This window comes from Tenrec ecaudatus, chromosome 3 (assembly GCF_050624435.1).
Source record: "Tenrec ecaudatus isolate mTenEca1 chromosome 3, mTenEca1.hap1, whole genome shotgun sequence".
Taxonomy (NCBI): domain Eukaryota; kingdom Metazoa; phylum Chordata; class Mammalia; order Afrosoricida; family Tenrecidae; genus Tenrec; species Tenrec ecaudatus.
This window is the reverse complement of record NC_134532.1, coordinates 127,217,257-127,239,893: the sequence shown is the minus strand read 5'-3', so window position 1 is coordinate 127,239,893 and position 22,637 is coordinate 127,217,257. Positions and strand designations below refer to the sequence as shown.

The following is a 22,637-nucleotide window of genomic DNA, read 5'->3' as shown; positions in this document are numbered from 1 at the left end:
GGTGAGGATGGAGCAGGGCCAGGCAGGGTTAGTTCTGTTGTGTGTGAGCTTGCTGGAGGTCGGAGGCAATGAGAGAGAGAGAGAGCGAGAGAGAGCAATTTCTAGGCAGTCTGACTTTGCCTGGGCTTTTCTCTGAATCCTTTCCCTTCTATTTTTATTAAGGTTGATATGCATGATTCTAATGCTACCTGAAATAGTAGTGAAAAAATTATGAGAATCAATTTTGTTGAAATTCTATTCAATTCAATTAAATATATTCACTCTGGCTTTTCTTGAAGAGAATCTTATAGCTTTACTCCACTGATTTAGTAAAATCAGCGTCCTAAATTCCACATGTTTTCTCAAAGGATTAGGTATTTTCCAATTAATTTTAATGATTACCTCCTTTTTAAATAGAACTAACACAAAAATCAAGGTAAATTACTATCTAATTAATGAAAATTTTATCTTCTTTGGATGAATTAAGTAAATCAAACTTTAGACTACCTCTCCTGAAGTCTGTCTTCTACTTCCAATGAAGGAATAGTACTAGTATTTTTAAAAATCTAATCAATGCAATCTGATCAATTGTCTTAATTGATGTCCTCATTCTTCATTGTTGCTATCCACTGTTATTGCCCCCAAACTGGGGGTGGCGTTCTGTTCTGTTGTACATCGGGTTGCTGTGTGTCAGAACGGACTTGATGGCACCCAACAATTGTTCACTTGGCTAGTCACTTTTACTACGTATATTTTACCATTTGTCTTTCCTTCTAGTTCTTATTTCAAAATCATGATGATCAGCCTACCTCTGGTTTTTTTTATGATTAAAATGTTTATTAAGTACCATAAGTTAATAGTGTGTCATACCCCTGAGAAATGCTCAGGATCATTGTTTATCAGGACAGGTTACAAAATTCTTTAAGATCTGCTCATAAATGCCCAAAGGGGCATACCATTGCACTATGATCCTCAACCTGAAGGTATTCAGCTCAAGCTCCGTGGGTCAGCAAACCCATTTCCCTGAATGAAGCGCATACAGGCACCCCACTCCAGTAAGCCTCAGTCCAAGGCCACTCAGATACACTTCCCCAATTAAGTACTCGGGGACACCCCACCCCACAAGTCAGCCACCTGCATAAAAGCACTCAGCTCTCGCTGCTCTGTGGGTTGGGAAGTCCACCACTGTATCCCGTGCTCTGGCTTCTCTGATGTTACTGCTGTCTTCTGGACCCAGGGGGTTCCCTGTGCAGGGATCTCCCGAGGACATGCTCTACTCCTGACTCCTGCCGATAATGAGATCCCCCTCTGTGTTTTTAAAATGATGACTCTCCTGGAAAACGATGATTGGCTGTGTGTGTAATTGCATTATTACGGTATTTATTTTTTTGGTCTCAGCGGATGTGTGATCTATCTGTCTTGTGAATGATCAAAAAGCGGGACCTGCATCAGTGAGGCTGCGTTTTGCGCAGATTCGTATGACGTGGTGCAAAAGTGATTTCTCTAGGAATCTCTTTTCAGCATGATAATTGCAGATAAAACAGGCCAGTGTCCCTTTGCCCCTGTCCCACATGTTGACTAGAAACGGAGCTCTTGCATTTTCAGTGCTCGTGTGTTTCCTACCCAGACACATTCACTGTGCTGCTGCTGCTGCTGCGCTTCCTTCTGCGCCTTAGCCTCTCCTCCAGCGCCTCTCTACCTGCCTCAGGCCGCGACCCTTTCAGACAGTTCCTCAAGTGGTGGCCCCAACCATAACATTATTGTCATTGCCACTCATCACTGTCATTTTGCTACTGTTATGAATTGGGCGACCCTTGTCAAAAGGGTCATTCAACCCCCCAAAGGGGTCGTGACCCACAGGTTGAGAACCACTGAGAGTTTAGTAAGCTAATAGTTTAAATTGTATCTGGCCATTGAAAACAGTGTGGGTGTCTGGTAATGATTTCCATTTCTCAGGAGATTAAACTCCCGCAGATTAATTGAGTCCTAAATAGCTAGCGCACGCTTCTACATACATGGCTTCCTGATGTGGTTATTTTGGCAGGAGGGTGAGGCGCTGCCCACCTCCGACAGGTGGCACTCACCATGCATTCCTTGACTGAGGCTTCATCACAAGCAGTCGCTGTCTCTTCTCCCTCCTTTCACTTATTTGGTCCACACTGTATCACAGCAACCTTAAACGCTCCTCCAGAATGTCACCCTTTAACTTAGGTTAAATATGTATATATGTAAACTGATACATAAAGTTATATAACTTATTTATTGTGGTCTTCTTTTTTAATTGTAATTTTGGTTTCTTTTGGAAATGCTTCCAGGAAGATGGCATGCACACTGACTGTATGTTAAAGTGATGTGTATTATTAGATAGCTTCTCCACAATAATCCAGCATCATAATCTTTATATATATATAAATGATGTGTACCTGATTTAATTATAAAGGCTATTTTATTTGTGGCTACCAGACTTGTATACATTTTTAAAAATAATGACTAAAGGAGTTGATGTAGGGTGCTCTGCAAAATGGATTATTGAGTATACAAAATGTAAATTAGCTTGTGTAGTTTTACTAAACATTGAAACCAACAGGCATGCATGTTTATAAAATTACGGGCAATCATATGTAGATGTAGGCGTCTGTCAAGGCATGCGTCTTGGTCCAGTGGTAAAGCCCAGGTTGTCTGGCTAGAGAAGTCGCTGCCGCTTGTCTGAATTGGCTTTTTGACTTTTCTGCTTTTTCACTGACCACTGATACTCTTTTTTTCTACATCAGGCTATGAGATAAATTCTCTTGCTTTGAAGGGATGTGCTGCTTAGAAATACATTCAAATAGCTCCCGCGATTCTCTTCTTAGTTACTCTTCCACAGCTCATAGAAAGCACAGCCGTGGTCCTTTGAATACAGATAACGGACAGTGAGTGACAAAATGGAGTATTTCCTGATGGTGGGAAATTATATATATCAAGAAGCAGGTGCTTCATTTATCTTTCCACTCATTGAAAGGTTGATAGTTCAGACCACTCGAAGCCAAGTTGGAGGACAAGGTTGACCACCTGATTCCAAAAAGTCACAGAAACCCTGGGGGGCAGCTCTGCCTGCACAGTGGGATGGGCATGACTTGAAATCAGTTCAAGGGCAGCCAACAGCATAGTGATAAGAGTTCTTCCGCACGGGCACCCATAGGTACACAGGTTACAGTAGGCTCGTCATATTGTTTACCAACAGTCGTGCTGTTTTCCATTTGTTCAGCATAGTTTATAGAAGCAAGGCATTCTAAGTGGCTTATTTAACAAGGAATGAAATAGTCCAGCTTGCTACCTCCTTTAGGCCTGTTTCCATTCTTTCTTTTGGCATTATCTCCATCTTTCTAAATAAATGTTCTGTCTGTTGGTGCTTGTTTATTCCATGTTAGGCACTGCCTCTGGACGTGCCCTACTGAATGTGAAGCGGTAGTTCACTCTCTTCCCCGGGCCCAACTACATGTCAGTCTTTATTGGATGATTTCTCTTGGGTTTTCTCAAGTCTTTCTATGGCTCCCACCAGTCCAGTCGTGAATCCATGGATTAACGCTCTGAGATTTCTTACTCAGTAGCTTGTTCATCCCTATGCTTCATCCTCTCTCTGTGGGAGGTTTCCTGAACTTTATCTTCCATCTCACCTGTTGAGGTTTCGATGCATGCAACTGTGTTCTATAAGTACTTCTGTATGTTCCCTTTAAGCAGCAATCATTCTTCCGTTTGTGGACGGCAGTCACTTCTAAAGCTAAGGGTATTCATAGGAGGGTGTTTTTGTTGTGTTTTTACATATTTATTTCCTTCCACTGACTGTTACTTCCAATTTTGCTTGTTTTATTCTTCTTTTATGTGTGACGCTTTGTTCATAAATCTAGCGATCTCGAATTAGTCGCGGAAATTATCCATAACAAACTATGGATAGCCTTGAAAAGAATGGGAATTCCAAAACACTTCATTGTGCTCATGGAAACTTGTGCATGGATCAAGAGGCAGTTGTGTGAACACAACAAGGGGATGCAGTATGATTTAAAACCAGCAAAGGTGTGCAACAGGATCGTATGCTCACCATATTTGTTCACTCTGTATGCTGAGCAGATATCAGAGAAACTGGATTATCTGAAGGAGAGTGGGCATCACGATTGGAGGAAAGCTAATTAACAACCTGTGGTATGCAGGTGCCCCAACTTTGCTTGCGGAGAGTGAAGAGGTCTTGAAGCACTTGCTGGTGAAGATCAAGGTTTGCAGCCTTCCATATGGATTACACCTCAATGTAAAGCAAACCAAAATCCTAGCACGAAAGATAGAAATAGCCAAGGATTTCATCTTGCCAGGATTTACAATCAGTGCTCATGGAAGCAGCAGTCAAGAGATCAAAAGACATATTGCCTTAGGCAAATCTGCAGCACAAGCCCTCTTTAAAGTGCTGAAGTGCAAGGCTGTTACTTTGCTTGACCCAACCCCTGCTATTTTCAGTTGCCTCATATTTCAGTTATCTCACGTGCAAGTTGAGCAGTGAATAAGGAAGACTGGAAAAATGGATGCATTTGGCCTATGGTGTTGGTGAGGAATACTGAAAACCCCATGGACTGCCAAGACCAAACAGCTGTCACCGTGTAGGAAGAACAGCCATCTTTCTGTGAGGCAAGGAAGGCAAGACTTCATCTCAGGGATTTCGGGAGAGACCAGTCACTGGAGAAGGACCTCATGCTGGACAAAGTGAAGGGGCAGTGAGTGCTGAGGGCAGCGAATGTACAAATATGCTTTACGCAAATGTTGGATGTATGGATTGTGATACGAGTTGCATGAGCCCCCAATAAAATGATTAAAAGAAAAAGAGGAAGGTCCTTGACGACATGGATGAAACGCCATTGCAAAAGTGGGCTCAGACATAAGATCAGTTGTGAGGCTGGCGCAGGACGGGGCAGAGTCTGACTTTATTTTACAGAGTCACTACGAGTGGGAACCACTGGATGGTACCTAGAACAGCAACAACAGTGTGTAGTAGAATTAGGAACCCTGCTGGCATTGTGGGTTAGGCATTGGACCGCTGATTGCACGGTCGCTGGTTCAAACCATGGGAGAAGGAGGAGGCTATCTACTCCTGTACAGACTTCAGTTCCAAACGCTCTCCTTAGGCTCTGTGCCACGTGGGACTGACTGGTTCAGTTCCAAACGCTCTCCTTAGGCTCTGTGCCACTTAGGACTGACTGGATGGTGGGCGTCGATTATATAAGAGAGCAGGGCACTAAAAAACGAGAGGAACCCCTGTGTACAGGGGACACCTTGTCCCCAGTGGCCCTCATTTTGGGAGAACAATTTAGGGCTGCTTCACTGAGAAAGGGAGACAGCCAGGGCTTTCTACTCCAGGAGCCTTGGTGGGGTAGCGGTCACCCTGGGGGCTGCGACACACAGTCGGCATTTCAAGACCGTAAACAGTAACAGTCAGCAATGTGTCTGGTGTGCGCTTGTCTACGCAGTCTTGGAAATGTAGAGGGGCAGTTCTAGCCCTGCCCCGCTCCTAGGGGCACTATCAGCATCGACTGGATGGCAGTGAGTTCGGTGTTTGAGTTTCCGGAGAAACCTCAGGCACTCCTGTCTTTGGGCATGTGGGTTCCTCGGGACCTGGTCAAAGAAGGCAGACAGAGCATGACTACATTGAGTCTTGTCTGTCATGTGCGGTCAGAGGATTAGTGGAGTCACCATCAGTGGTAACGTGCCCCCGAGTTCCCAGGAGAGTGGTGTCCTCCCTCCACTCTGGCTTCCTAAATCCCCCAACCATGAAGTAAACAAAGGAAATAAGAAACAAGTCTCAGTGATATTATTAGGTTTGCTTCTCCAGTCTAATCAACCAGCTTACGGAGAATGGGAGTGTATATCTGAAACTCTAACTGCATTTAAAATAAAACTTCAGACTCCTCCTCTTTTTAAGACCCCCTTGACTCTCACTTGTCAAAAGTGATGCTTGCCACTCCTGAGCTTTGGGGGTGTGAATGGTGCCATTGTGCTGCTTCTTGGCTTCCCTCTCCCTCTGGCAGAGGAATTACCTTTCTTGGCTTTGTTCAGTCCCTTACAGCTTGTCCCACTTTCCATGTTTTTATTGCTAGGCTTCTCCCCTGATCGTTTTTATATTATAGTTCTGCTTTTTCTTTCCTCTCTTCTCCTTTCCTCTTAGGATGGAACTGCAGAAGTGAAAACACATGTTCAGTCTCTAGACTATGCTGCAATCTATCTTTTTCACCAAAAATTGTTATTTTAAAAATGTCTTGCCAATAAATATACACTCATATTAGCATTTCTAATTATTACAGAGGAATTCCTTTTGAGCTATTGCTATCCACTCTTATAAACGTTGATTATTATAAGCAATATTACAAAGAACATATTCTAGCTAAATTGTATTCTATTCTTCAATTTCTATTCATTAAAAATGCAAGGAAATTGCTAAACCTTTCTTAAATGTGTCTAAACAAATGATATTTCATATGGCATTAGAAGATTTCCTCTTCTAATTAAATCAATCAGTATAAACATTTTATTTAGGCACTTTCTGCCCTGTTGGTAAAGTATCCATATAGTTATTCCACTTACGCAGGCTGTAGTTGGGGTGTGGCCAACACTCAATGCACATTTTCTAGATAATCATTTGAATAGAAGTTCCCACAAAAAGTTTGTGGGAAAATTCCATTTTCTCTTAATTCCACATTTGCACACACTTTTTATTTATAAACAGTTTTATTGAACATAATCCAAATATCATACAATTCAGTAGTGCAGTCATACAAAGAAAGGTTGTGCAATCAGTACTCGGTCATTTTTCGGGCATTTTTTTCTATACTCCTTGCTTTAAACTCCCCATTTCCCCCCAACTTCCCTTGCCATCCCCCTAAGGAACCATAAATCTACTCATCTCTAGGGATTCACCCATTCTGGCTTGCATACACCAAAAAACATACAAAACAGTCAAAAAAAAGTTAAAAACAAAGTAAAAGAGAAAAAGCCCAGTTGGAAAGAAAACAGAAAATATTAAAAGCTAGAACAACTGTTTTTGAAGCTTCTTTGAAAGTAAAGTTTTCTTTTTTTGCTTTAAAAATCTATAAGAGAAGGGTATGATTTAGATCAAAGCAGGTTATAAAGTTTGAAACAACCTTCCACCTATTTTTTCTCTTGCGGGAACTCAGATGTAGAGATACTAGGATTGAGAGCCAGGTTGAAAGGGCGGGAAGCACCACTGTGTGGTAATGCATAGTCCTACTTACACGTACTGCAACTGGATAGAAAGCCGTGGTACACCCTACCCTATGGGTGCAAACTTAGACCAAATGGCATTAAAGCCGAGGTACTGACATGAACTGTGTTTTTATTTCAGTTTATTTGGGAATTTAAGGATGGAGAAACATCCTACGATATAAAAATCACATGTACCCTTTGAGACTAATTGTGTGGTTGGAATAAGTAAATTACCACTTTCAGAATCTACTGTCTCTGAAAGTGGAGTCTCCTCCTCCTCATCTAACCAGCATCACTGGAAGGGTCCTCTCTCTCTCCCCGATTATAGTAGGATAGAATTGCCCCTGTGCGGTTCTGAGATTGTAACTGCTTATAGGAGTCAAAAGCCCCATCTTTCTCCCAAGGAATGACTGTGGTATCAAACTACTGACCCTGTGGTTTGCAGCCCAACACATAACCATTAGGCTAGCAGGGCTTCCCAGAAGGAACCTAGGATTCCGCATATAATAAACACCCAAAGTATTTCATGTGCACATACAGGGGATAACTTTTCTTTAGAATACGTTTACAAGGTATCGTTTGAGACAGTTAGATTCATAGCTTATATAAATTGCAAAATTCTCATGCTGCACTAGGGGAGCCTGGGTGGCGGAGTTGTTTCTCTCGGGGCTGTGAACCGTAACATCAGCGGTTTGATGCCACCATCCGTCTCGGGTTGCCATGTGTCAGAATCAACTCACTGGAAGTGAGGAGGTTTTGTTTTGTTTATGAAAACAATATACTAAGGACTAATGTGAATAAGTTCTTAATATACCGTTCTCAAAAATCAAAAGAAAACCCGAAGAAGAAAACAAAAGGGAAGAATATGCTGTGAATATCTTAAACTGAAAGAACTCAAGAAAAAATCAAGCCCTGAGTTGAAATATTGAAAGATTCTATAGGCAAAATATTGGATGATTGTGGTAGGTACATAATCTGATGTCAGTTTAAGGATAAAGGGTGTAGGGGTGGAGTCCAGCCTGTCGCTCAGGATATAGCAAGTGAGGCCTCTCTCTGTGTGGGCAGGGTCTCTCCTGAGGATCCTGGGAACTCCTGTATTCCTCTTTGGAAGGCAGGAGTCACTTTCTCTCAGCTCACTCCCTGTGAGACATCCCTGTGGAGAAGACACATGGCGAGAGGCTGAAGGAGCCAGACCTCTGGAGCCGGAGAAGTCACGTGGAGACCCCTGCCAGGACTGAGATGCTTCCACAACCACTGGATCCATAAGACTTCCCACCCATTGGCCTGTGATCTTCCTGCATTCAGCATCACTACCTGTGTTCATGAGTCTGAAGAGGACGTTATAGATTGGTATTAGACATATGGGCTAATATCGGACGTAAGGTCTTGATCTGGACTAAGCTGTGTTTTCCCAATATTCAATTGCTTTTGTATATTGTCTTTCTTATACGTATGAGTGTCTGTGAGTTGGTTTCTCTAGTCTACCCAGACTAACACAATGATGCAGGAAGCATCAAAAGAAGATAGAAAAAATACAGAGTCATTGTACCAAAAAGGGCTAGTTGACATTCCACCATTTTAGGAGGTAGCATGTGAGCAAGAACCACTGGTGCTGAAGGAAGAAGTTCAAGCTGCACTGGAAAACAACTGCATGGCCAGATGACTGGAAACAATTCGTATTTGTGCCCATTCCAAAGAAAGGGACTCAACTGAAAGCTCAAATTATAGAGCAATGTCATTGATGTCTATGATCATCCAACAAGAGTTGCAGCAGTACACTGACCAGGAGCTGGCAGAGGTTCAAGCTGGATTCAGAAGAGGATGTGGAACAAAGGACATCATTGGTGATGTCAGGCGACTCTTGGCTCGAATCAGAGAGTAACAGAAAGAGGTTTACTTGTGTTTTGTTAACTCTGCCAACACATTGGACAGTGTGGATCATAACAATGTATGAGTAACCCTGGGGAGAACGGGAATTCCAGAACACTTCATTGTGCTCATGAGAAACTTGTACGTGGATGAATGGATGTTTGAATAGACCATGGTAGTACTGCATGGTTTACAATATGGAAAAGTGTGTGTCAGGGTTGTATCCTCTTACCTACCATACTTGTGCTGAGCAAATCATCAGAGAAGCTGGCTTCTAAGAAGAAGAATGTGGTATATTAAGAACTTATTCACATTAGTCCTTAGGATTGGAGACAGGCTTATTCACAACCTGAAATATGCAGGTGCCAAGCTTTGCTTGTTGAAAGCTAGGAGGACTTGAAACGCATCCATCAGTGTGAAGATCATCCTTCAGTATGAATTACAATGCAATGTAAAGAAGACCCAAGCTTCACAACTGGGCCAATAGGTAACATTATGCTAAGTGGAGAAAGGGTTGAAGTTGTCAAAGATCTTGTCTTTGGATCCATAATTGAAACTCATGGAAACAGTAGTCAAGAGATCAAAAGACTCATTGCTTTAGGGCAGTGCTTCTCAACCTTCCTGGTGCTGCAACCCTTTCATACAGTTCCTCGTGTTATGGTGACCCCCCCCCCCAACCATAAAGTTATTTTCATTGCTGCTTCATAACTGTAATTTTGCTACTGTTATGGATCAAGGGACCCCTGTGAAAGGATTATTTGACACCCAAAGGGGTCTCGGCCTACAGGTTGAGAATTGTTGACTTAGGTGAATGTTGTGCATATTACCTCTTTCAAGTATTGAAAAGCAAGGATGCTACTTTAAGGACTAAGGTGCACCTGACCTAAGCCATGGTATTTTCAGTTGCCTTATATGCATGTGAAAGTTGGTCAATGAATAATAAAGCCTGAAGAAGAATCAATGCATTTGAATGGTGGTGCTGGAGAGGTATCCTGGGCTGCTAAAAGGACAAACTAATCTGTACTGTAAGAAGTAAGGCCAGAATACTCCTTGGAGGCAAGGATGACGAGACTTCATCTCATGTCCTTAGGACCTCTTGTCAGGAGAGACCTGGCCTGGAGAAGGGCATCGTGTTTGCTAAAGTAGAGGGGCAGCACAAAAAATAAGAAGGTCTTTGAGATGGATCAACTCCTTGGCAGTCACAGTGGCCTCAAGCGTAGGAGCAAATGTGAGGATGGCACAGGACCAGGCAGTGTTTCCTTCTTGTGTGCCCAGGTCAGAACTTCCCCGGTGGCACATAACAACAGCTCGCGTGATTAAAGGAGCCCTGGTGAGTTGCACCCGGGCTTGCTAAGGTCCGCGGTTCGACACCAGCAGCTGCTCCACAGGGGAAAGAGGAGGCTCCCTCCACCATCAGGATGGAACTGCCTCTGCGACCCACAGGGGCAATTGGGTTGGGTCCTTGCAGGCCGCCGTGAGTTGGAACGGACCCTGTAGCAGGGCCCTCGGTTGGGATTGCGTTATTGATGACGGAGTGGCGAAAACCTCAGATGTTCACTGAAAAGTCAGCACTTCAAATCTACCTGTCGCGCCAGGGAGAAAAGACAGGGTGATCTGCGCCAGTAAAGACTGCGGCCCAGGAATGCTGATGTGGCCTTTCTCCTCCATCACACGGCCTCCGGGTTCTTTCTAAAGCAATCGGCTGTGTCCACAATTACGGAAAGATTACAGGGATCTCTTTCACAGCAGAAACCCCGAACTCAATATTTTCTCTTTAGATGTTTAAATGGCATGAAAGAACACTTTGTTGTAAAGTTTTATCTAACGTAGTTTTCTTTGGACACAAGGCTGTTGTTAGGTTATGCCACAGATGCTTAAACTCTCTCTCTCTCTTTCTCTCTCTCTCCTTTACAGCAAACTTGTTTGGTAACATGCTTTTGCGAAGTTCAGGAAAATTAAATGTGGGCACCAGGAAAGAGGATGGTGAGAGCGCAGCTCCCACCCCGCGTCCAAAGATCTTGCGTTGTAAGTGCCACCACCATTGCCCAGAAGACTCAGTCAACAATATCTGCAGGTTGGTGATATTACGTGATCTAAGCCCAGCGTTCACAGACCTCTGTCACACACTTTTCCATGTGGGCTGATGTTTCCAGGAGCACATGGTGGTAAATAGTTCCTAACTCCATTAAGTCCCAGAGCGGGCTGGATTCAGAGGGCTATTAAATGGGCTTTGCCCTGGAGGGATGATCTGGGACTCTTCTTCCTCCTTTCTCCAACAACATAGCGCAATTTGTCTGCTCCTTGTCAGGGAACAAAACCCAATTATGTTCCTTGAAAAGGCCTAGCTTCCAAACTTATCCCTCAGCAGGGAGTGGCATGTAAGTCTGACTTCCTTTGTTTTAACCAGTTCTACTGAAAGTGTTAGTATTTTGGAAAGTTACCACTAACATCTTAGAGTTGGTCATAAACCGACTGGGAGTTTGAATCCAGTGAAGGTCAGAAAGGCTTTGCCATAGTGTTAGAGAATCAATCCAAAGCAGGTAATTATGTGTACGGTAACTATGTTACTTCAGCTTCTGTAGTTACGCCTTCTGACTCGTGAAAGCGGGCTATTTGCCTCTTCTTGTTTTTTGTCCACAAACTCATTGTCACCCTGAGTACAGCAGAAGGGACCCCTGCTGGGTCCTGTTGTGGCGGTGTGTGAGCCCTTGTTAACAGCCACTGGGATCAACCAGAGGCTTGTCTTTCTGCTTCCCTGATGACCTGTGACTTTACCAAACATGATATCCTACATGTATGTAGACTAAGTTCCACTATCCTGGCTTCTAAGAGGAAATTGGGCTGCACATCTTCTATGAGTCAGCATTGAACTACTAAGCAAGATGTTGGCAATGCATAAGAGAGTCAAGGCTGTCTGTTCCTGGAGAGAGCTGCAGTCTTGGAGAACTTGCATGGGGTTGCTGTATATCGTAACAGACTTGGTGGAGGTGGAGTTGATCTTCTAAGACATTATCTGCTCTTGAAATCCAGAGGATGTTAGAGTGTAGGTTGATCCTTCACCACCATGATTCAAATGCACCGATTCTTTGCCCGTCCTTTTTGATCCACAAGCTACCTTCTCGGGCCCTCGAGAGGTCTTCTGCAGCAGCTGTGACCATGCAAATACATCATTGGATTTCTTCACTGCTGTTTCCATGGGAGTTGATTGTGGATCCAAGTACAGTGAAATCCTAGCTAACTTTCCTCTTTTTCTTAACATGATTTGGCTTTTTGTTCCAGTTGTGAGGATATTTGTTTTCTTCATGTTGAGGTATAATCCATTCAGAAGACTGTAGTCATTGATCTTCATCACGAAATGCTTTGCTTTCTCAAGGTTGTGTCATCTGCATATTGCAGGCTTCCTCCAATCCTAATGTCCTATTTTTCATATAGTCTAGCTTTTAGAATTATTTGTTCAACTTACAGATAGAATAAATACGATAAAAGGATACAACTTTGACACGCAGTTTTTCCGATTCTCAAACCGCACAGTAGTTCCTTGTTCTGTTTGAAGGACTGCCTCTTGCTCTGTGTAGAGGTTCTGCGTGAACACAGTGAAGTGTTGTATTTGTCCCCATCCTTCTCAGTACTATGTAGAATGTACTATAATCCACACAGTTGAATGCCTTTGGGTAGCCAATAAAGCACGAGTGAACATGTTTCTGGTGTTCTCTGCTTTCACAAAATCCATCTGACATCAATCGTGATGTCCCTCACTCCATGCTTATTATGACTCTTGGCAAGGTAGGATTCCCAGCCAAGGTAGACTGGTTCCACAACCCCGACTGCTTGTTCTGGGAAACTGGCTCCTAGTGGTAAATAGAATGTACTTTCTAGAAATGGAGGGGAAAAATTGACGCAATGAAAATTAGCAAGCAGAAGCCAATTAAGGGGATACAGAATCCCTAATTTCACTATTTTTATTAGCTTCTAATTATCTGAATACATTGGCGATTTATTTGGCTTCCAGTCCTTGTTCAGATTGTTCTGAAATACTCCAAAATTCACAGTGCAAACCCACCAGCTACTACGAGGCTACCTGCTTCCATAAAGATGACTAGCCTCGGAAACCCATTAAAGGGTGACTTTGAGTCAGAATACACTCACTTATAGTGGATTTGGCTTAGGTTTTTATCAGTAGAATATCAAAGAATAAGCAACAGGATATTGGTCTTGAACTTTGACTAGTGGCTAGGGAGAAAGTGTAAAGCAAGAAGAGCATTAGGCAATTTTTGCCGCAAAACAGAAATCTCAGAATCACAATGACTTAAAACTAAAAAGAGATTGTTGTTCGTGGATGTACAAGTAGGCTGCAGCTGTGCTGGGCTCTGCTGAGATTGAAGGAACTTGGTGTCAAACTGCTGGTTGAGTTTAATTTTCTTCATTGTTCTTGTGTTTGATGACAATCCAAGTATTTCACAATGACTGGTTGGCATAGGCAGAGGCTCTGAAGGTGGATCCAGAGATTCTGAATCATTGCCTTGGGCATTGAGCCCTGTGTGTGTCAGATCAAAGGTAGCCCAAGGGTTGGGGGAGAAGGGCCAGCGTGCGTCCAGTGGCACTGGAGAGGCCTCTCCAGATGGGGGCCGTTACCAACCAAGACACCGCACTCCAGCATGCTTATAACCCTGCTGCTTACAAGCCCCTGCAAGCTATTTTTCTTACCTACGACAGACTTACTCTATTAAACAACTTGTTCCAAGGTAATGATAATCTACCTGAGCCCAGAGAAAATACGAGAGCTGCCAAGGCTGTGGGTCCAGACTGGTGAGGACATGGTCAGGTGGGAGGGAGAGGTCCCAGGGCAAGGATAGAATGACTCACCTTGTCCTCCTCATCAGCTAGGCTCACAAAGTTACCTTTGTCTTTTTCCGGATCATTAACTCCTGCATCGTGTTTTCCCTCTCTCACAAGGTGCCCAGACCCACTGCCACCCACGTGATTTTAATTCATAACAACTCGACACCACAGAGCAGAACTATCCCAAAGGGTTTCTAAGGCTGTCAGTCTCTGTAGAAGAAGGAGGCCACTCCTTTCCTCCTAGGAGCAGTACGTGGATTCAAACCTCCCACCTTCTGCTTAGTGTCTGAGCACCATCTCCACTGTGGCACTAATTCTTGTCACTAGTTCTCTAAGGTGTCCGTCCTTATCTGCAGGCAAATCATATGATGGACTTTCTAGGAATGACTCTGCTTTTTAATTGTTTTATTATGATTTGAGATATAATTAATATCCATATCTGGCTCAGTTTTCCAAATTAAAGAGTTCAGTGGCTTGTACTCTACTCATGGGGTTGTTCACCTATCAGTACTCTCTAGTTCCAGCACATTTTCACCATCATAAAATGAAACTGTGTACTTGTCAATAATTCCCATAATTTCTCTCCACACCACTCCTTAGCAGCCTTTAATCCTTAGCAGCCCCCGTCACTAAAACTCCCTGCCACGGAGTCAATGTCGACTCATAGTGACCCGATAGGCCAGGGTCACGATTACCCTGTCCTGTTACAGTCGCAATCCCGTAACTCTTTATAAGTGTAGAAAGCCCATCTTTCTCCCACCGAATGTCGGGTTGTTTCCCATTGCTGCCCTTGTGGTTAGCAGCACGCTGTGTAACCACTACGCCCCCGGACTCCTTTCTGTCTCTGTGGATGCGCTAATCCGACCATTCCTGGCCAATAGGCCATGCAGAAGGTAGCCACTGGTGCCCTCCCTTTTCCCAGGCCATGTTTTCCAGGCTTACCTAGGAGGTCGCATGTGTCAAGAATTTGATTCCCTCTTCATGGCTGATAATAGTCCATCGTACGGATAGACCGCTTTTTGTTTATTCATTCATCGGTTGATGATATTATGGTTGTTTGCACTTTGTGCCAATCATGAAAGCTACAACTGTGAACATGCAAACAATAAGTTTTGCTATGAAAGGCTTTCCTGGTGGTTTTTCACATTATTCAAATGTGTGCATACTAATGACATTCAGTGTAATGAACTGACACACTGCCTAGACATAGAATACCTTAAGAGTAAAATAGGTTTCTGCATTGGTCAGTGCTGTCCACATGTGCTGATTGCTAGTTACACTGTGTGCTTGGTCCTGGGAGTTCACATGGACACGGGACAGAGGGCCCTCTGGCCTCTCCGGGAAGCGTGGATAGAGCAGGGGCAGGAGTGGCAGCTGTGCTCACTGGAGCATCGCCGGACACTTGAACCCTCACAAGACAGACGTGAGCGGCCCTCTCCTGCTCCGGGACCACTCCATCCTCTCCACGTGACACGTACATTGCAGTGAGAGTTCGGTAGAGGCCTTGCTTAAACCCCAGATCTCTTTCTTACAAAGTGACCTTGACCCCAAGGCGTCCAACCTAAATCTAATGCTATATTACAGAGTTATCCCGTCTGCCAGTCTGCTGCCAACATGGACAGATCTTGGCATTGGACTGGCTTTCCAGAATCCCTACCATCTCCTGGGGCCTGCCCTGCTCAAGACAAAGCTTGAGTCCAAGTCCAGGTCCGGTTTACCTCAGGCCTCCTGGGACAGTCTTTCCTCCTCTAGGTCAGAGCCTCCTGCATATCGATACTGGCCTGGAACCCCTGTCCCTGCCTCAGTCCTTTTCTGTCCCAGCTCCTTGACCTCATTCTTCCTTTCCTGTGGATGGGAATCCCAACCCACCGACAGCGGCCAGAAGAGGGGCATTGGAGAACAATGTCTACAACTATGGGGTCATTCCCAATTGTCTGGGCTAGTGGCTCGGGAAAGGAGGGTCAACTCCTCCTGCCCACCTAGTTGTCTCTATGTGTGTGTGTGTCCATGTGGGATCATTTCTCTCCACTGTGAGGGTGACAAAGCGCCCTGGGAGGCAGTGGTGACCTGGCTTGGTGTCAACCCAGACAGCTGCTCTGACGGAGCACGATAAGTGAATCTGCTTCCATGAATATTCCCAGCCGTAGGAACCCTGAGAGGCACCCCTACTCTGTCCTGTAGGGCCAGTAGCAGCCGGAATCCTCCATAGCAAGTGCTCTGGGGTGTGGGGGGATGCTCTCGCACCTGCCTCCCTCCTCCCTTCTGTTCAGAGGTGGCCCCTGACCACCTTGGCAGGCCTACTCCTCGCTCCTCATGCTCAGGCCACTGTCAGCAGCGGTTCACTTTTTCAGGTGTAGCACCAAGGGTGTATGATGGCCCCTGCAATGTTTTATTCTCAAATCTGGCCATCCTTGTCACCACTCCACCTAAGTGCCTTCTTCTGACTCCTAGTTGGCACTTGGTCTACCTGGCCGTGCCGACCTCTTCATTGGCTCCTGTCCCTGTTGCAGTCACTGATCCCCTCCCTGACTCGTGCCTTCCTTGGGCAGTTCTTATTCCTTACTCCCTGTGCTGTCCTCGCCAACACCTACCCTCTGCCACCTCCTCACGCCACACTTGGTAATGGTGGCTTGGCCCCTCTGACTTCCCAGACTTGGTCTTATTCCCCCCACCTTCTTATTCACCATCCTTGGGCTGACTCCAGACCCCTCTGGACACTCTCGTGCCCACATCTGAGAGGTTTCCGGGCCTCTTCCGTAGCCTGTCTGCCTCTTTCTCCCTCCCGCCTCTCGCTCTCCACTTCTGAATTATGCGGAGAATTATGTGGATTCATCCTTCCCACTTCACCATTAGCCGCCTGGGCTGCACCATGAAGACAGGCACACAAGCAAAGGCTGCACGTGGAGGCTCGCAACAGCACTGTGCACCAGTCAAAGAGCTGTGAGAACTCAGCAGATGAATGAATGAATGAATGCTCCTTCATCCCATGGGAAAACATTGGGCCTTTAAACGAAATAGATACTGGCCTGTGCCACGACACGTATGACCTCAAAAAAACATTAAGCTCGGCAACAGAAACAAGATGCAAAAACCCATATACTGTATGATTCTATTTAGACTGAAAAAATCCCGAGCAGGCAAATTCATAGACACAGAAAGCCAATTACTGATTGCCATGGGCTATGGGGAGGAAATTTCAAAAGTAACTCTTTACTCTGTGATGTTCAGCAAGTGTATAGTGGTGGTAATTGGATTACATTATACAAGTACAGAGACCTACCAGCTTACACAGTTTAAAGTGGTTAAGACAAAATTTTATTAGAGGTGAAATGTAAGCTTTACAAGTGACTAAACCCAAAGGATGGGACAAGAACAAAAAGTAGTAGGACCAAAGGGATGCCCTCCCAGGAAAGGGTGGTGCGGATAGGTGCCAGCACCTTGGTTCTGACTCACGGCGACCCTGTGTACCCAGAAGGACACACCGCCCAGTTCGGCCCATCCTCATCAGTGCTTTTCTGCTTCAGCCCACCGATGCGGCCCCTGTGTCCATCCCTCTTCTTTGCAGCCCCGTTACTGTACCTCGCAGGATGCCCTTCTCCGGGCAGTGGTGGTCTTTCCTAACATGTCCAGAGTACGTGAGATGAAGTCTGGCCATCCGTGTCTCCAAGGAACATTTGGGCTGTACTTCTTCCAAGACAAATTTGTTTGTTCTTTTGGCAGTCCAGAAAGCTTTTAAATATTCTTCGCCAGCACTATAATTCAAATGAATTGCTTCTTATTCGGTCTTCTTGATTCAGTGTCTAATTTTGGCATGCATATGAGGTGGTGGAAAATACCATGGTGTGAGCCAGGTGCACCTCAGTCCTCAAAGCAACAGCCTTGCTTTTTGATGCTTTCAAGAGGTCTTGTGCATCAGCTGGACCCACCGCAACATGTCCCTGGATCTCTTGACTGCTGCTGCCAGGAGGATTTCCTCTTCCACTGATAGCATTTCCCCTAAGAGCAGGGGACCCCACAGGCAGTTAAGCACCAACAGTTGGGGGCAGCAGATTCCAGCATAGGTTTCTCACCAAGTCTCCTGCTCGGGGCTCCAAAGAGAAATTGGGAAAATAGGATACTGGAGGAAGACTGGCGCGGTACAGATCCTCCCTTGAGACTACACCCTGCTCTTGACTCCCTAGGAGACCTAAGCTCCAAGAAACCAATTAATGTGTGTATGGTGATCTTATAGCTCAACATTGCCAGATTTTTCAATTTGCTACAGCAGTTTTTTTAAAAGTGAGTCTCTGGAGTCTTCTATATGAGATCATACCATCTGCAAATAGAATTTTGCTTCTTCTTTGCCAATTTAGATAATATTTCATTTCTTTTTTATTTTCTCTAACATTTATTATGAAAAGTGACAACAAAATCTATTTCATAATGGGCGAAATTAAAAAAATCATTTTATTGGGGGCTCGTACAATTCTTATCACAATCCATCCATACATCCATTGTGTCAAGCACATATGCACATTTGTTGCCATCACCATTCCGAAACCATTTGCCTTCTACTTCAGCCCTTAATATCTGCTGCTCATTTCCCCCCTCCCTCCCCACTCCCCTACCTCATGAACCCTTCATCATTTATAAATTATTGTTTTGTCATATGTTACACTGTCCGACGTCTCTCCCCGCCTTCTTCTCTGCTGTCCATCCCCCTCCCCCGGGAGGAGGCTATATGTAGATTCTTGTAATCAGTTCCCCCTTTCTACCCCACCATCTCTCCACCCTCCAGGCATCGCTACTCTCACCACTGGTCCTGCAGGAGTCATCTGTCCTGGATTCCCAGTGTTTCCAGTTGCTATCTGTACCTATGTACATCCTCTGGTCTAGCCAGATTTGTAAGGTAGAATTGAGATTATGATGGGGGGTGGGGGTGGGGGAGGAAACATTTAAGAACTAGAGGAAAGTTACATGTTTCACCATTGCTACCCTGCACCCTGACTGGCTCATCTCCCCACAATCCTTCAGGAAGGGGTGTCCCATTGGCTACCAATGGGCTTTGAGTCTCTACTCTGCACTCACCCACATTTTCAATGATACGATTTTTTATTCCTTGATGCTTGATACCTGATCCCTTCAACAGCTCGTGGTCACACAGGCTGGTGTGTTTCTTCCATGTGGACTTTGTTGCTTCTGAACTAGATGGCCACTTGTTTATCTTTGAGCCTTTAAGACCCCAGATGCTATATCTTTTGATAGTTGGGCACCATCAGCTTTCTTCACCACATTTGCTTATGCACACATTTGCTTATGCACACATTTGTCTTCACTGATTGTATCAGGGAGGTGGGAACCCATTGATATTATTTTTAGTTCTTTGATGTCTGATAACTGGTCCCTTCTACACGTTGTGGTCAGACAGGCTGGTGTGCTTCTTCCATGCGGACTTTGATGCTTCTCAGCTAAATGGCTGATTGTTTATCTGCAAGCCTTTAAGACCCCAGATACTATATCTGTTGATAGCCGGGCACCAGCTAATATTTCATTTCTTTATGATGTCTTCCTATAGGTGAGCCCCTCCCTGATTCTTCCACAGAGAAAGGAGACATGGGAGACGCAGGTTCTGCCCAGCCTCAACTAGACACAGTCTTCCCTCCAGGCACCACCGTTCTTTAGATAGCAGCCCCTCCTTCTCCCTTCACCTTGCACTTCCTCTTTCAGCTGGTCCTGAGGTCTGCCGTACACATCAGACTGGGGTTGGTTGCATCTCTTCTAGAGGAAGCATAAGGATGTCACACCTAATGGACTACCTGCTTATAATGTGTAGTATTCTTTGTGAATCCTCACCTAGAATAGAGGGTCGAGGTGCAAGAGTACTGGTTTTCTTTGTTCATTGAATGGTTCTAAGTGCCTAAAATAGTGAATGATATATACAAGAGTAGTGGATATATGTATATATACACTGAATCAGTAAAGTTAACTATTACCCCAAGTACCAGGTATACACAAGTATACGCCGAGTTTTTCAGCACATTTTAATGCAGTTTTTGTAGTAAAATTAGGTACATAGGCTGATATTTAAGTCGACTTATACTCGAGTTTATACGGTACTCAAATATCCACATCTTTGAGTGGGCCTGGCCCCCTGTTTCGGCTGCACCAAGGATGATGACATCTCTACCCAGCCTTTATAAATAAGAAAAGGTGGATTATTCCAAGACCCAGTCCCTGAAGGGTGACACTCATAGCTGCTTCGTCAGGAAGAGGAACATTATAAATGTCAGCAATCCCAGCCCCTCCAGTAGCCTTTCCCCCTAGCTGGCTCAATATACACAGTTAGCTCAGTAAACATCTAACATTATATGCAGGTATGTGTATAACACAAATGCCTCATCACATGTGGCCCCGGTAATAACCACAGCAGGATGATCTTCTACTACCCAACTTCTCAGAAAAGCAAACTCAGCCTCAGAGAACTGAAGGACACTTCCAAAATGCATAGCTGGTGGGTGACATTTTCCCCAGAGGATAGAGTGTGCTCATTTTTGAAAATGCAGGCCCAAGGCCTGCTGGGTAGTAGCCAGGGTTCTGTAAGACCACAGGGAGATACTGAGGCAGGAGTGCCAGGTGCTCCTGCAACTTCTCCAGCATGTCTGCCTCGATTGCCATCGGAGCACATCATTGTGGCAGACACCGTCCTGGCAAACACCAATTTCGGTCTCAATAGAGTTACCTCTGATATTGAATAGAATATACATGACCTTTGGTTTCTGGCGTCTTCCATTACTCATTATGTTTGGGGGTTCATTCACATTGCGGCGTGCATCAGTACTTGATTCTTTTTCATCGCCCAAGATTAAATGCATTTCACTGCACATGTTATGGTAAATGCTGTTGAGTCACTTCTAACTCTATGCAACAGAATAAAGTGCCCTTCAGTCTTGCTCCATCTCACATGCGTTGCTGTCGTCCGTTTTTGCAGCCACGGTGCCCTTCTATCTCACACATCTACTTTGCCAAACATGGTGACCCTTCCCAGGGATAGCGCTCTCTTGGTAGCATGTCCAAAGTACGTCCACAGTAAATTTTTACTCTTCTTAGTAAGCAGCCTTCTGGCTCTACTCCTTCCAAAACGGATTGGTGGTTTATTCTCCCGGCAGCCCACAGTACAGTCAGGATTCCTCAACAACACTGTGGTGCAAATGCATCTGTTCTTCTTTGGTCTTTCTTATTCTTGGTCCACCTTTCAGATTCATAGGAAGCCATGGAAAATACAATGAGTTGGGTCTCACTCACCGTCGTTCTCAAAGTGACATCTTTCTTTGGACCCTTGAGTTCTTGGCTGCTGCTCCCATGGGTAGTCAAGTCAGATGACATCCACACAACTTTAACTTTTTGTGTTTATTATGAGGCTACGTATCTTCCAGATGGGAAGATGGAGGGGTGAGCCATGCTAAACACTGTCGTCTCATTCTCTTCAGCAGTGCTTCGGCTCTCATCATGTCTCAGCCAGCCAGATGTGCCGTTGTCTTCCTATTTAGGCTGTGATGATTCTCTGAATTCTGATGCCGCATTCTTCTTTGTATAGTTAAGCTTCTCGGATCAGTTGATCAGCATATGGACTGAAGAAGTATGATGGGAATTTACAACACTTCCATGAACTTTTCTGGTTGTAAACCACACAGTATCTCCTTGTTCTTCTCAGAAAGCATTGTGCATTGATCTGTACACAGGTTTCCCATGAGCTTAAGCATTCTAGAATTCCCATTCTTCACAGTGCTATCAACAATGTGCTGTGGTTCATGAAGGTCAATGCTTTTGTATAGTTAGTCAAACAACGGTAAATCTCTTGCTTGTATTCTCTGCTTTCAGCAAGGGTCTGTCTGCCATCGGTAATTATAGCCTCATTTTACATTCTATTCTGAATCCAGCGTGAATTTCTGACCGACTCCTGTCAGTGTATTGCTGCAACCAATGCGGAACTACCTTGAGCAAAATTTTATTTGCTTGTAATGTTAATGGTATTATTGACACTAGCTGCATTGGTTGGAATGTCTCACTTGGTATTCTGTCAACCCTCTGAAAGTTGTTTTCAACCATGTCCCCGTGCAGCCTGGGCTGCTGCATTTAGCACTACATCCTAAGGTGGTTTAAAAGCAACACACTCTTTTTCATGTACTTGGGGTAGCCTGCAATCAAGTGCTTTTGTGTATTCCCTCTCATATTTCGATGCTGACTGCATCATTTAAATTTGGTCAGCATTTCCGTTTTTCAGTATTGCCCTTGAGAGCTTCATTTGTTGCCTTTGGTTCCTACAGTTTGAGAAATGTCGACTGTGCTCTTCCCTTTTGATTCTCCAATGCCAGATCTAAATGCTTTGTTATCATAGTACTTTATGTTATCAAACCATCCTTGAAATCAGTGGTTCTCAACCTGTGGGCCACGACCCCTCTGGGGATTGAATGACCCTTCCACAGAGGTCAGCCAACTCATAACAGTAGCAAAATGACTGTGATGAAGTAGCAACGAAAATAATTTCATGGTTGGGGTCAGCACAACGCGAGGAACTGAATGAAAGGGTTGCGCCACTAGGAAGGTGGAGACCCACTGCTTTAACTCTTCACTCCATCATTTCTTCCTACCACTTCCTGGATTCTGTGTGCAAGAGCAAGTTTCAGACTCACATTGCTTTGGTCTCTTCTGGCTTCCTTGTCTCTGTAATGCCT

General features: G+C 44.6%; 1 protein-coding gene across 1 annotated transcript in view; it reads left to right on the top strand.

Moving 5' to 3' along the window:
• BMPR1B (bone morphogenetic protein receptor type 1B) overlaps positions 1-22,637 on the top strand; it is a 464,772-nt gene that overhangs the window by 389,883 nt on the left and 52,252 nt on the right. Inside the window, exon 4 of the mRNA XM_075544005.1 lies at positions 11,002-11,161. Coding sequence (XP_075400120.1) covers positions 11,019-11,161 — 143 coding nt within the window. The 5' untranslated portion in view covers positions 11,002-11,018. The remainder of the gene's footprint in view (positions 1-11,001; positions 11,162-22,637) is intronic.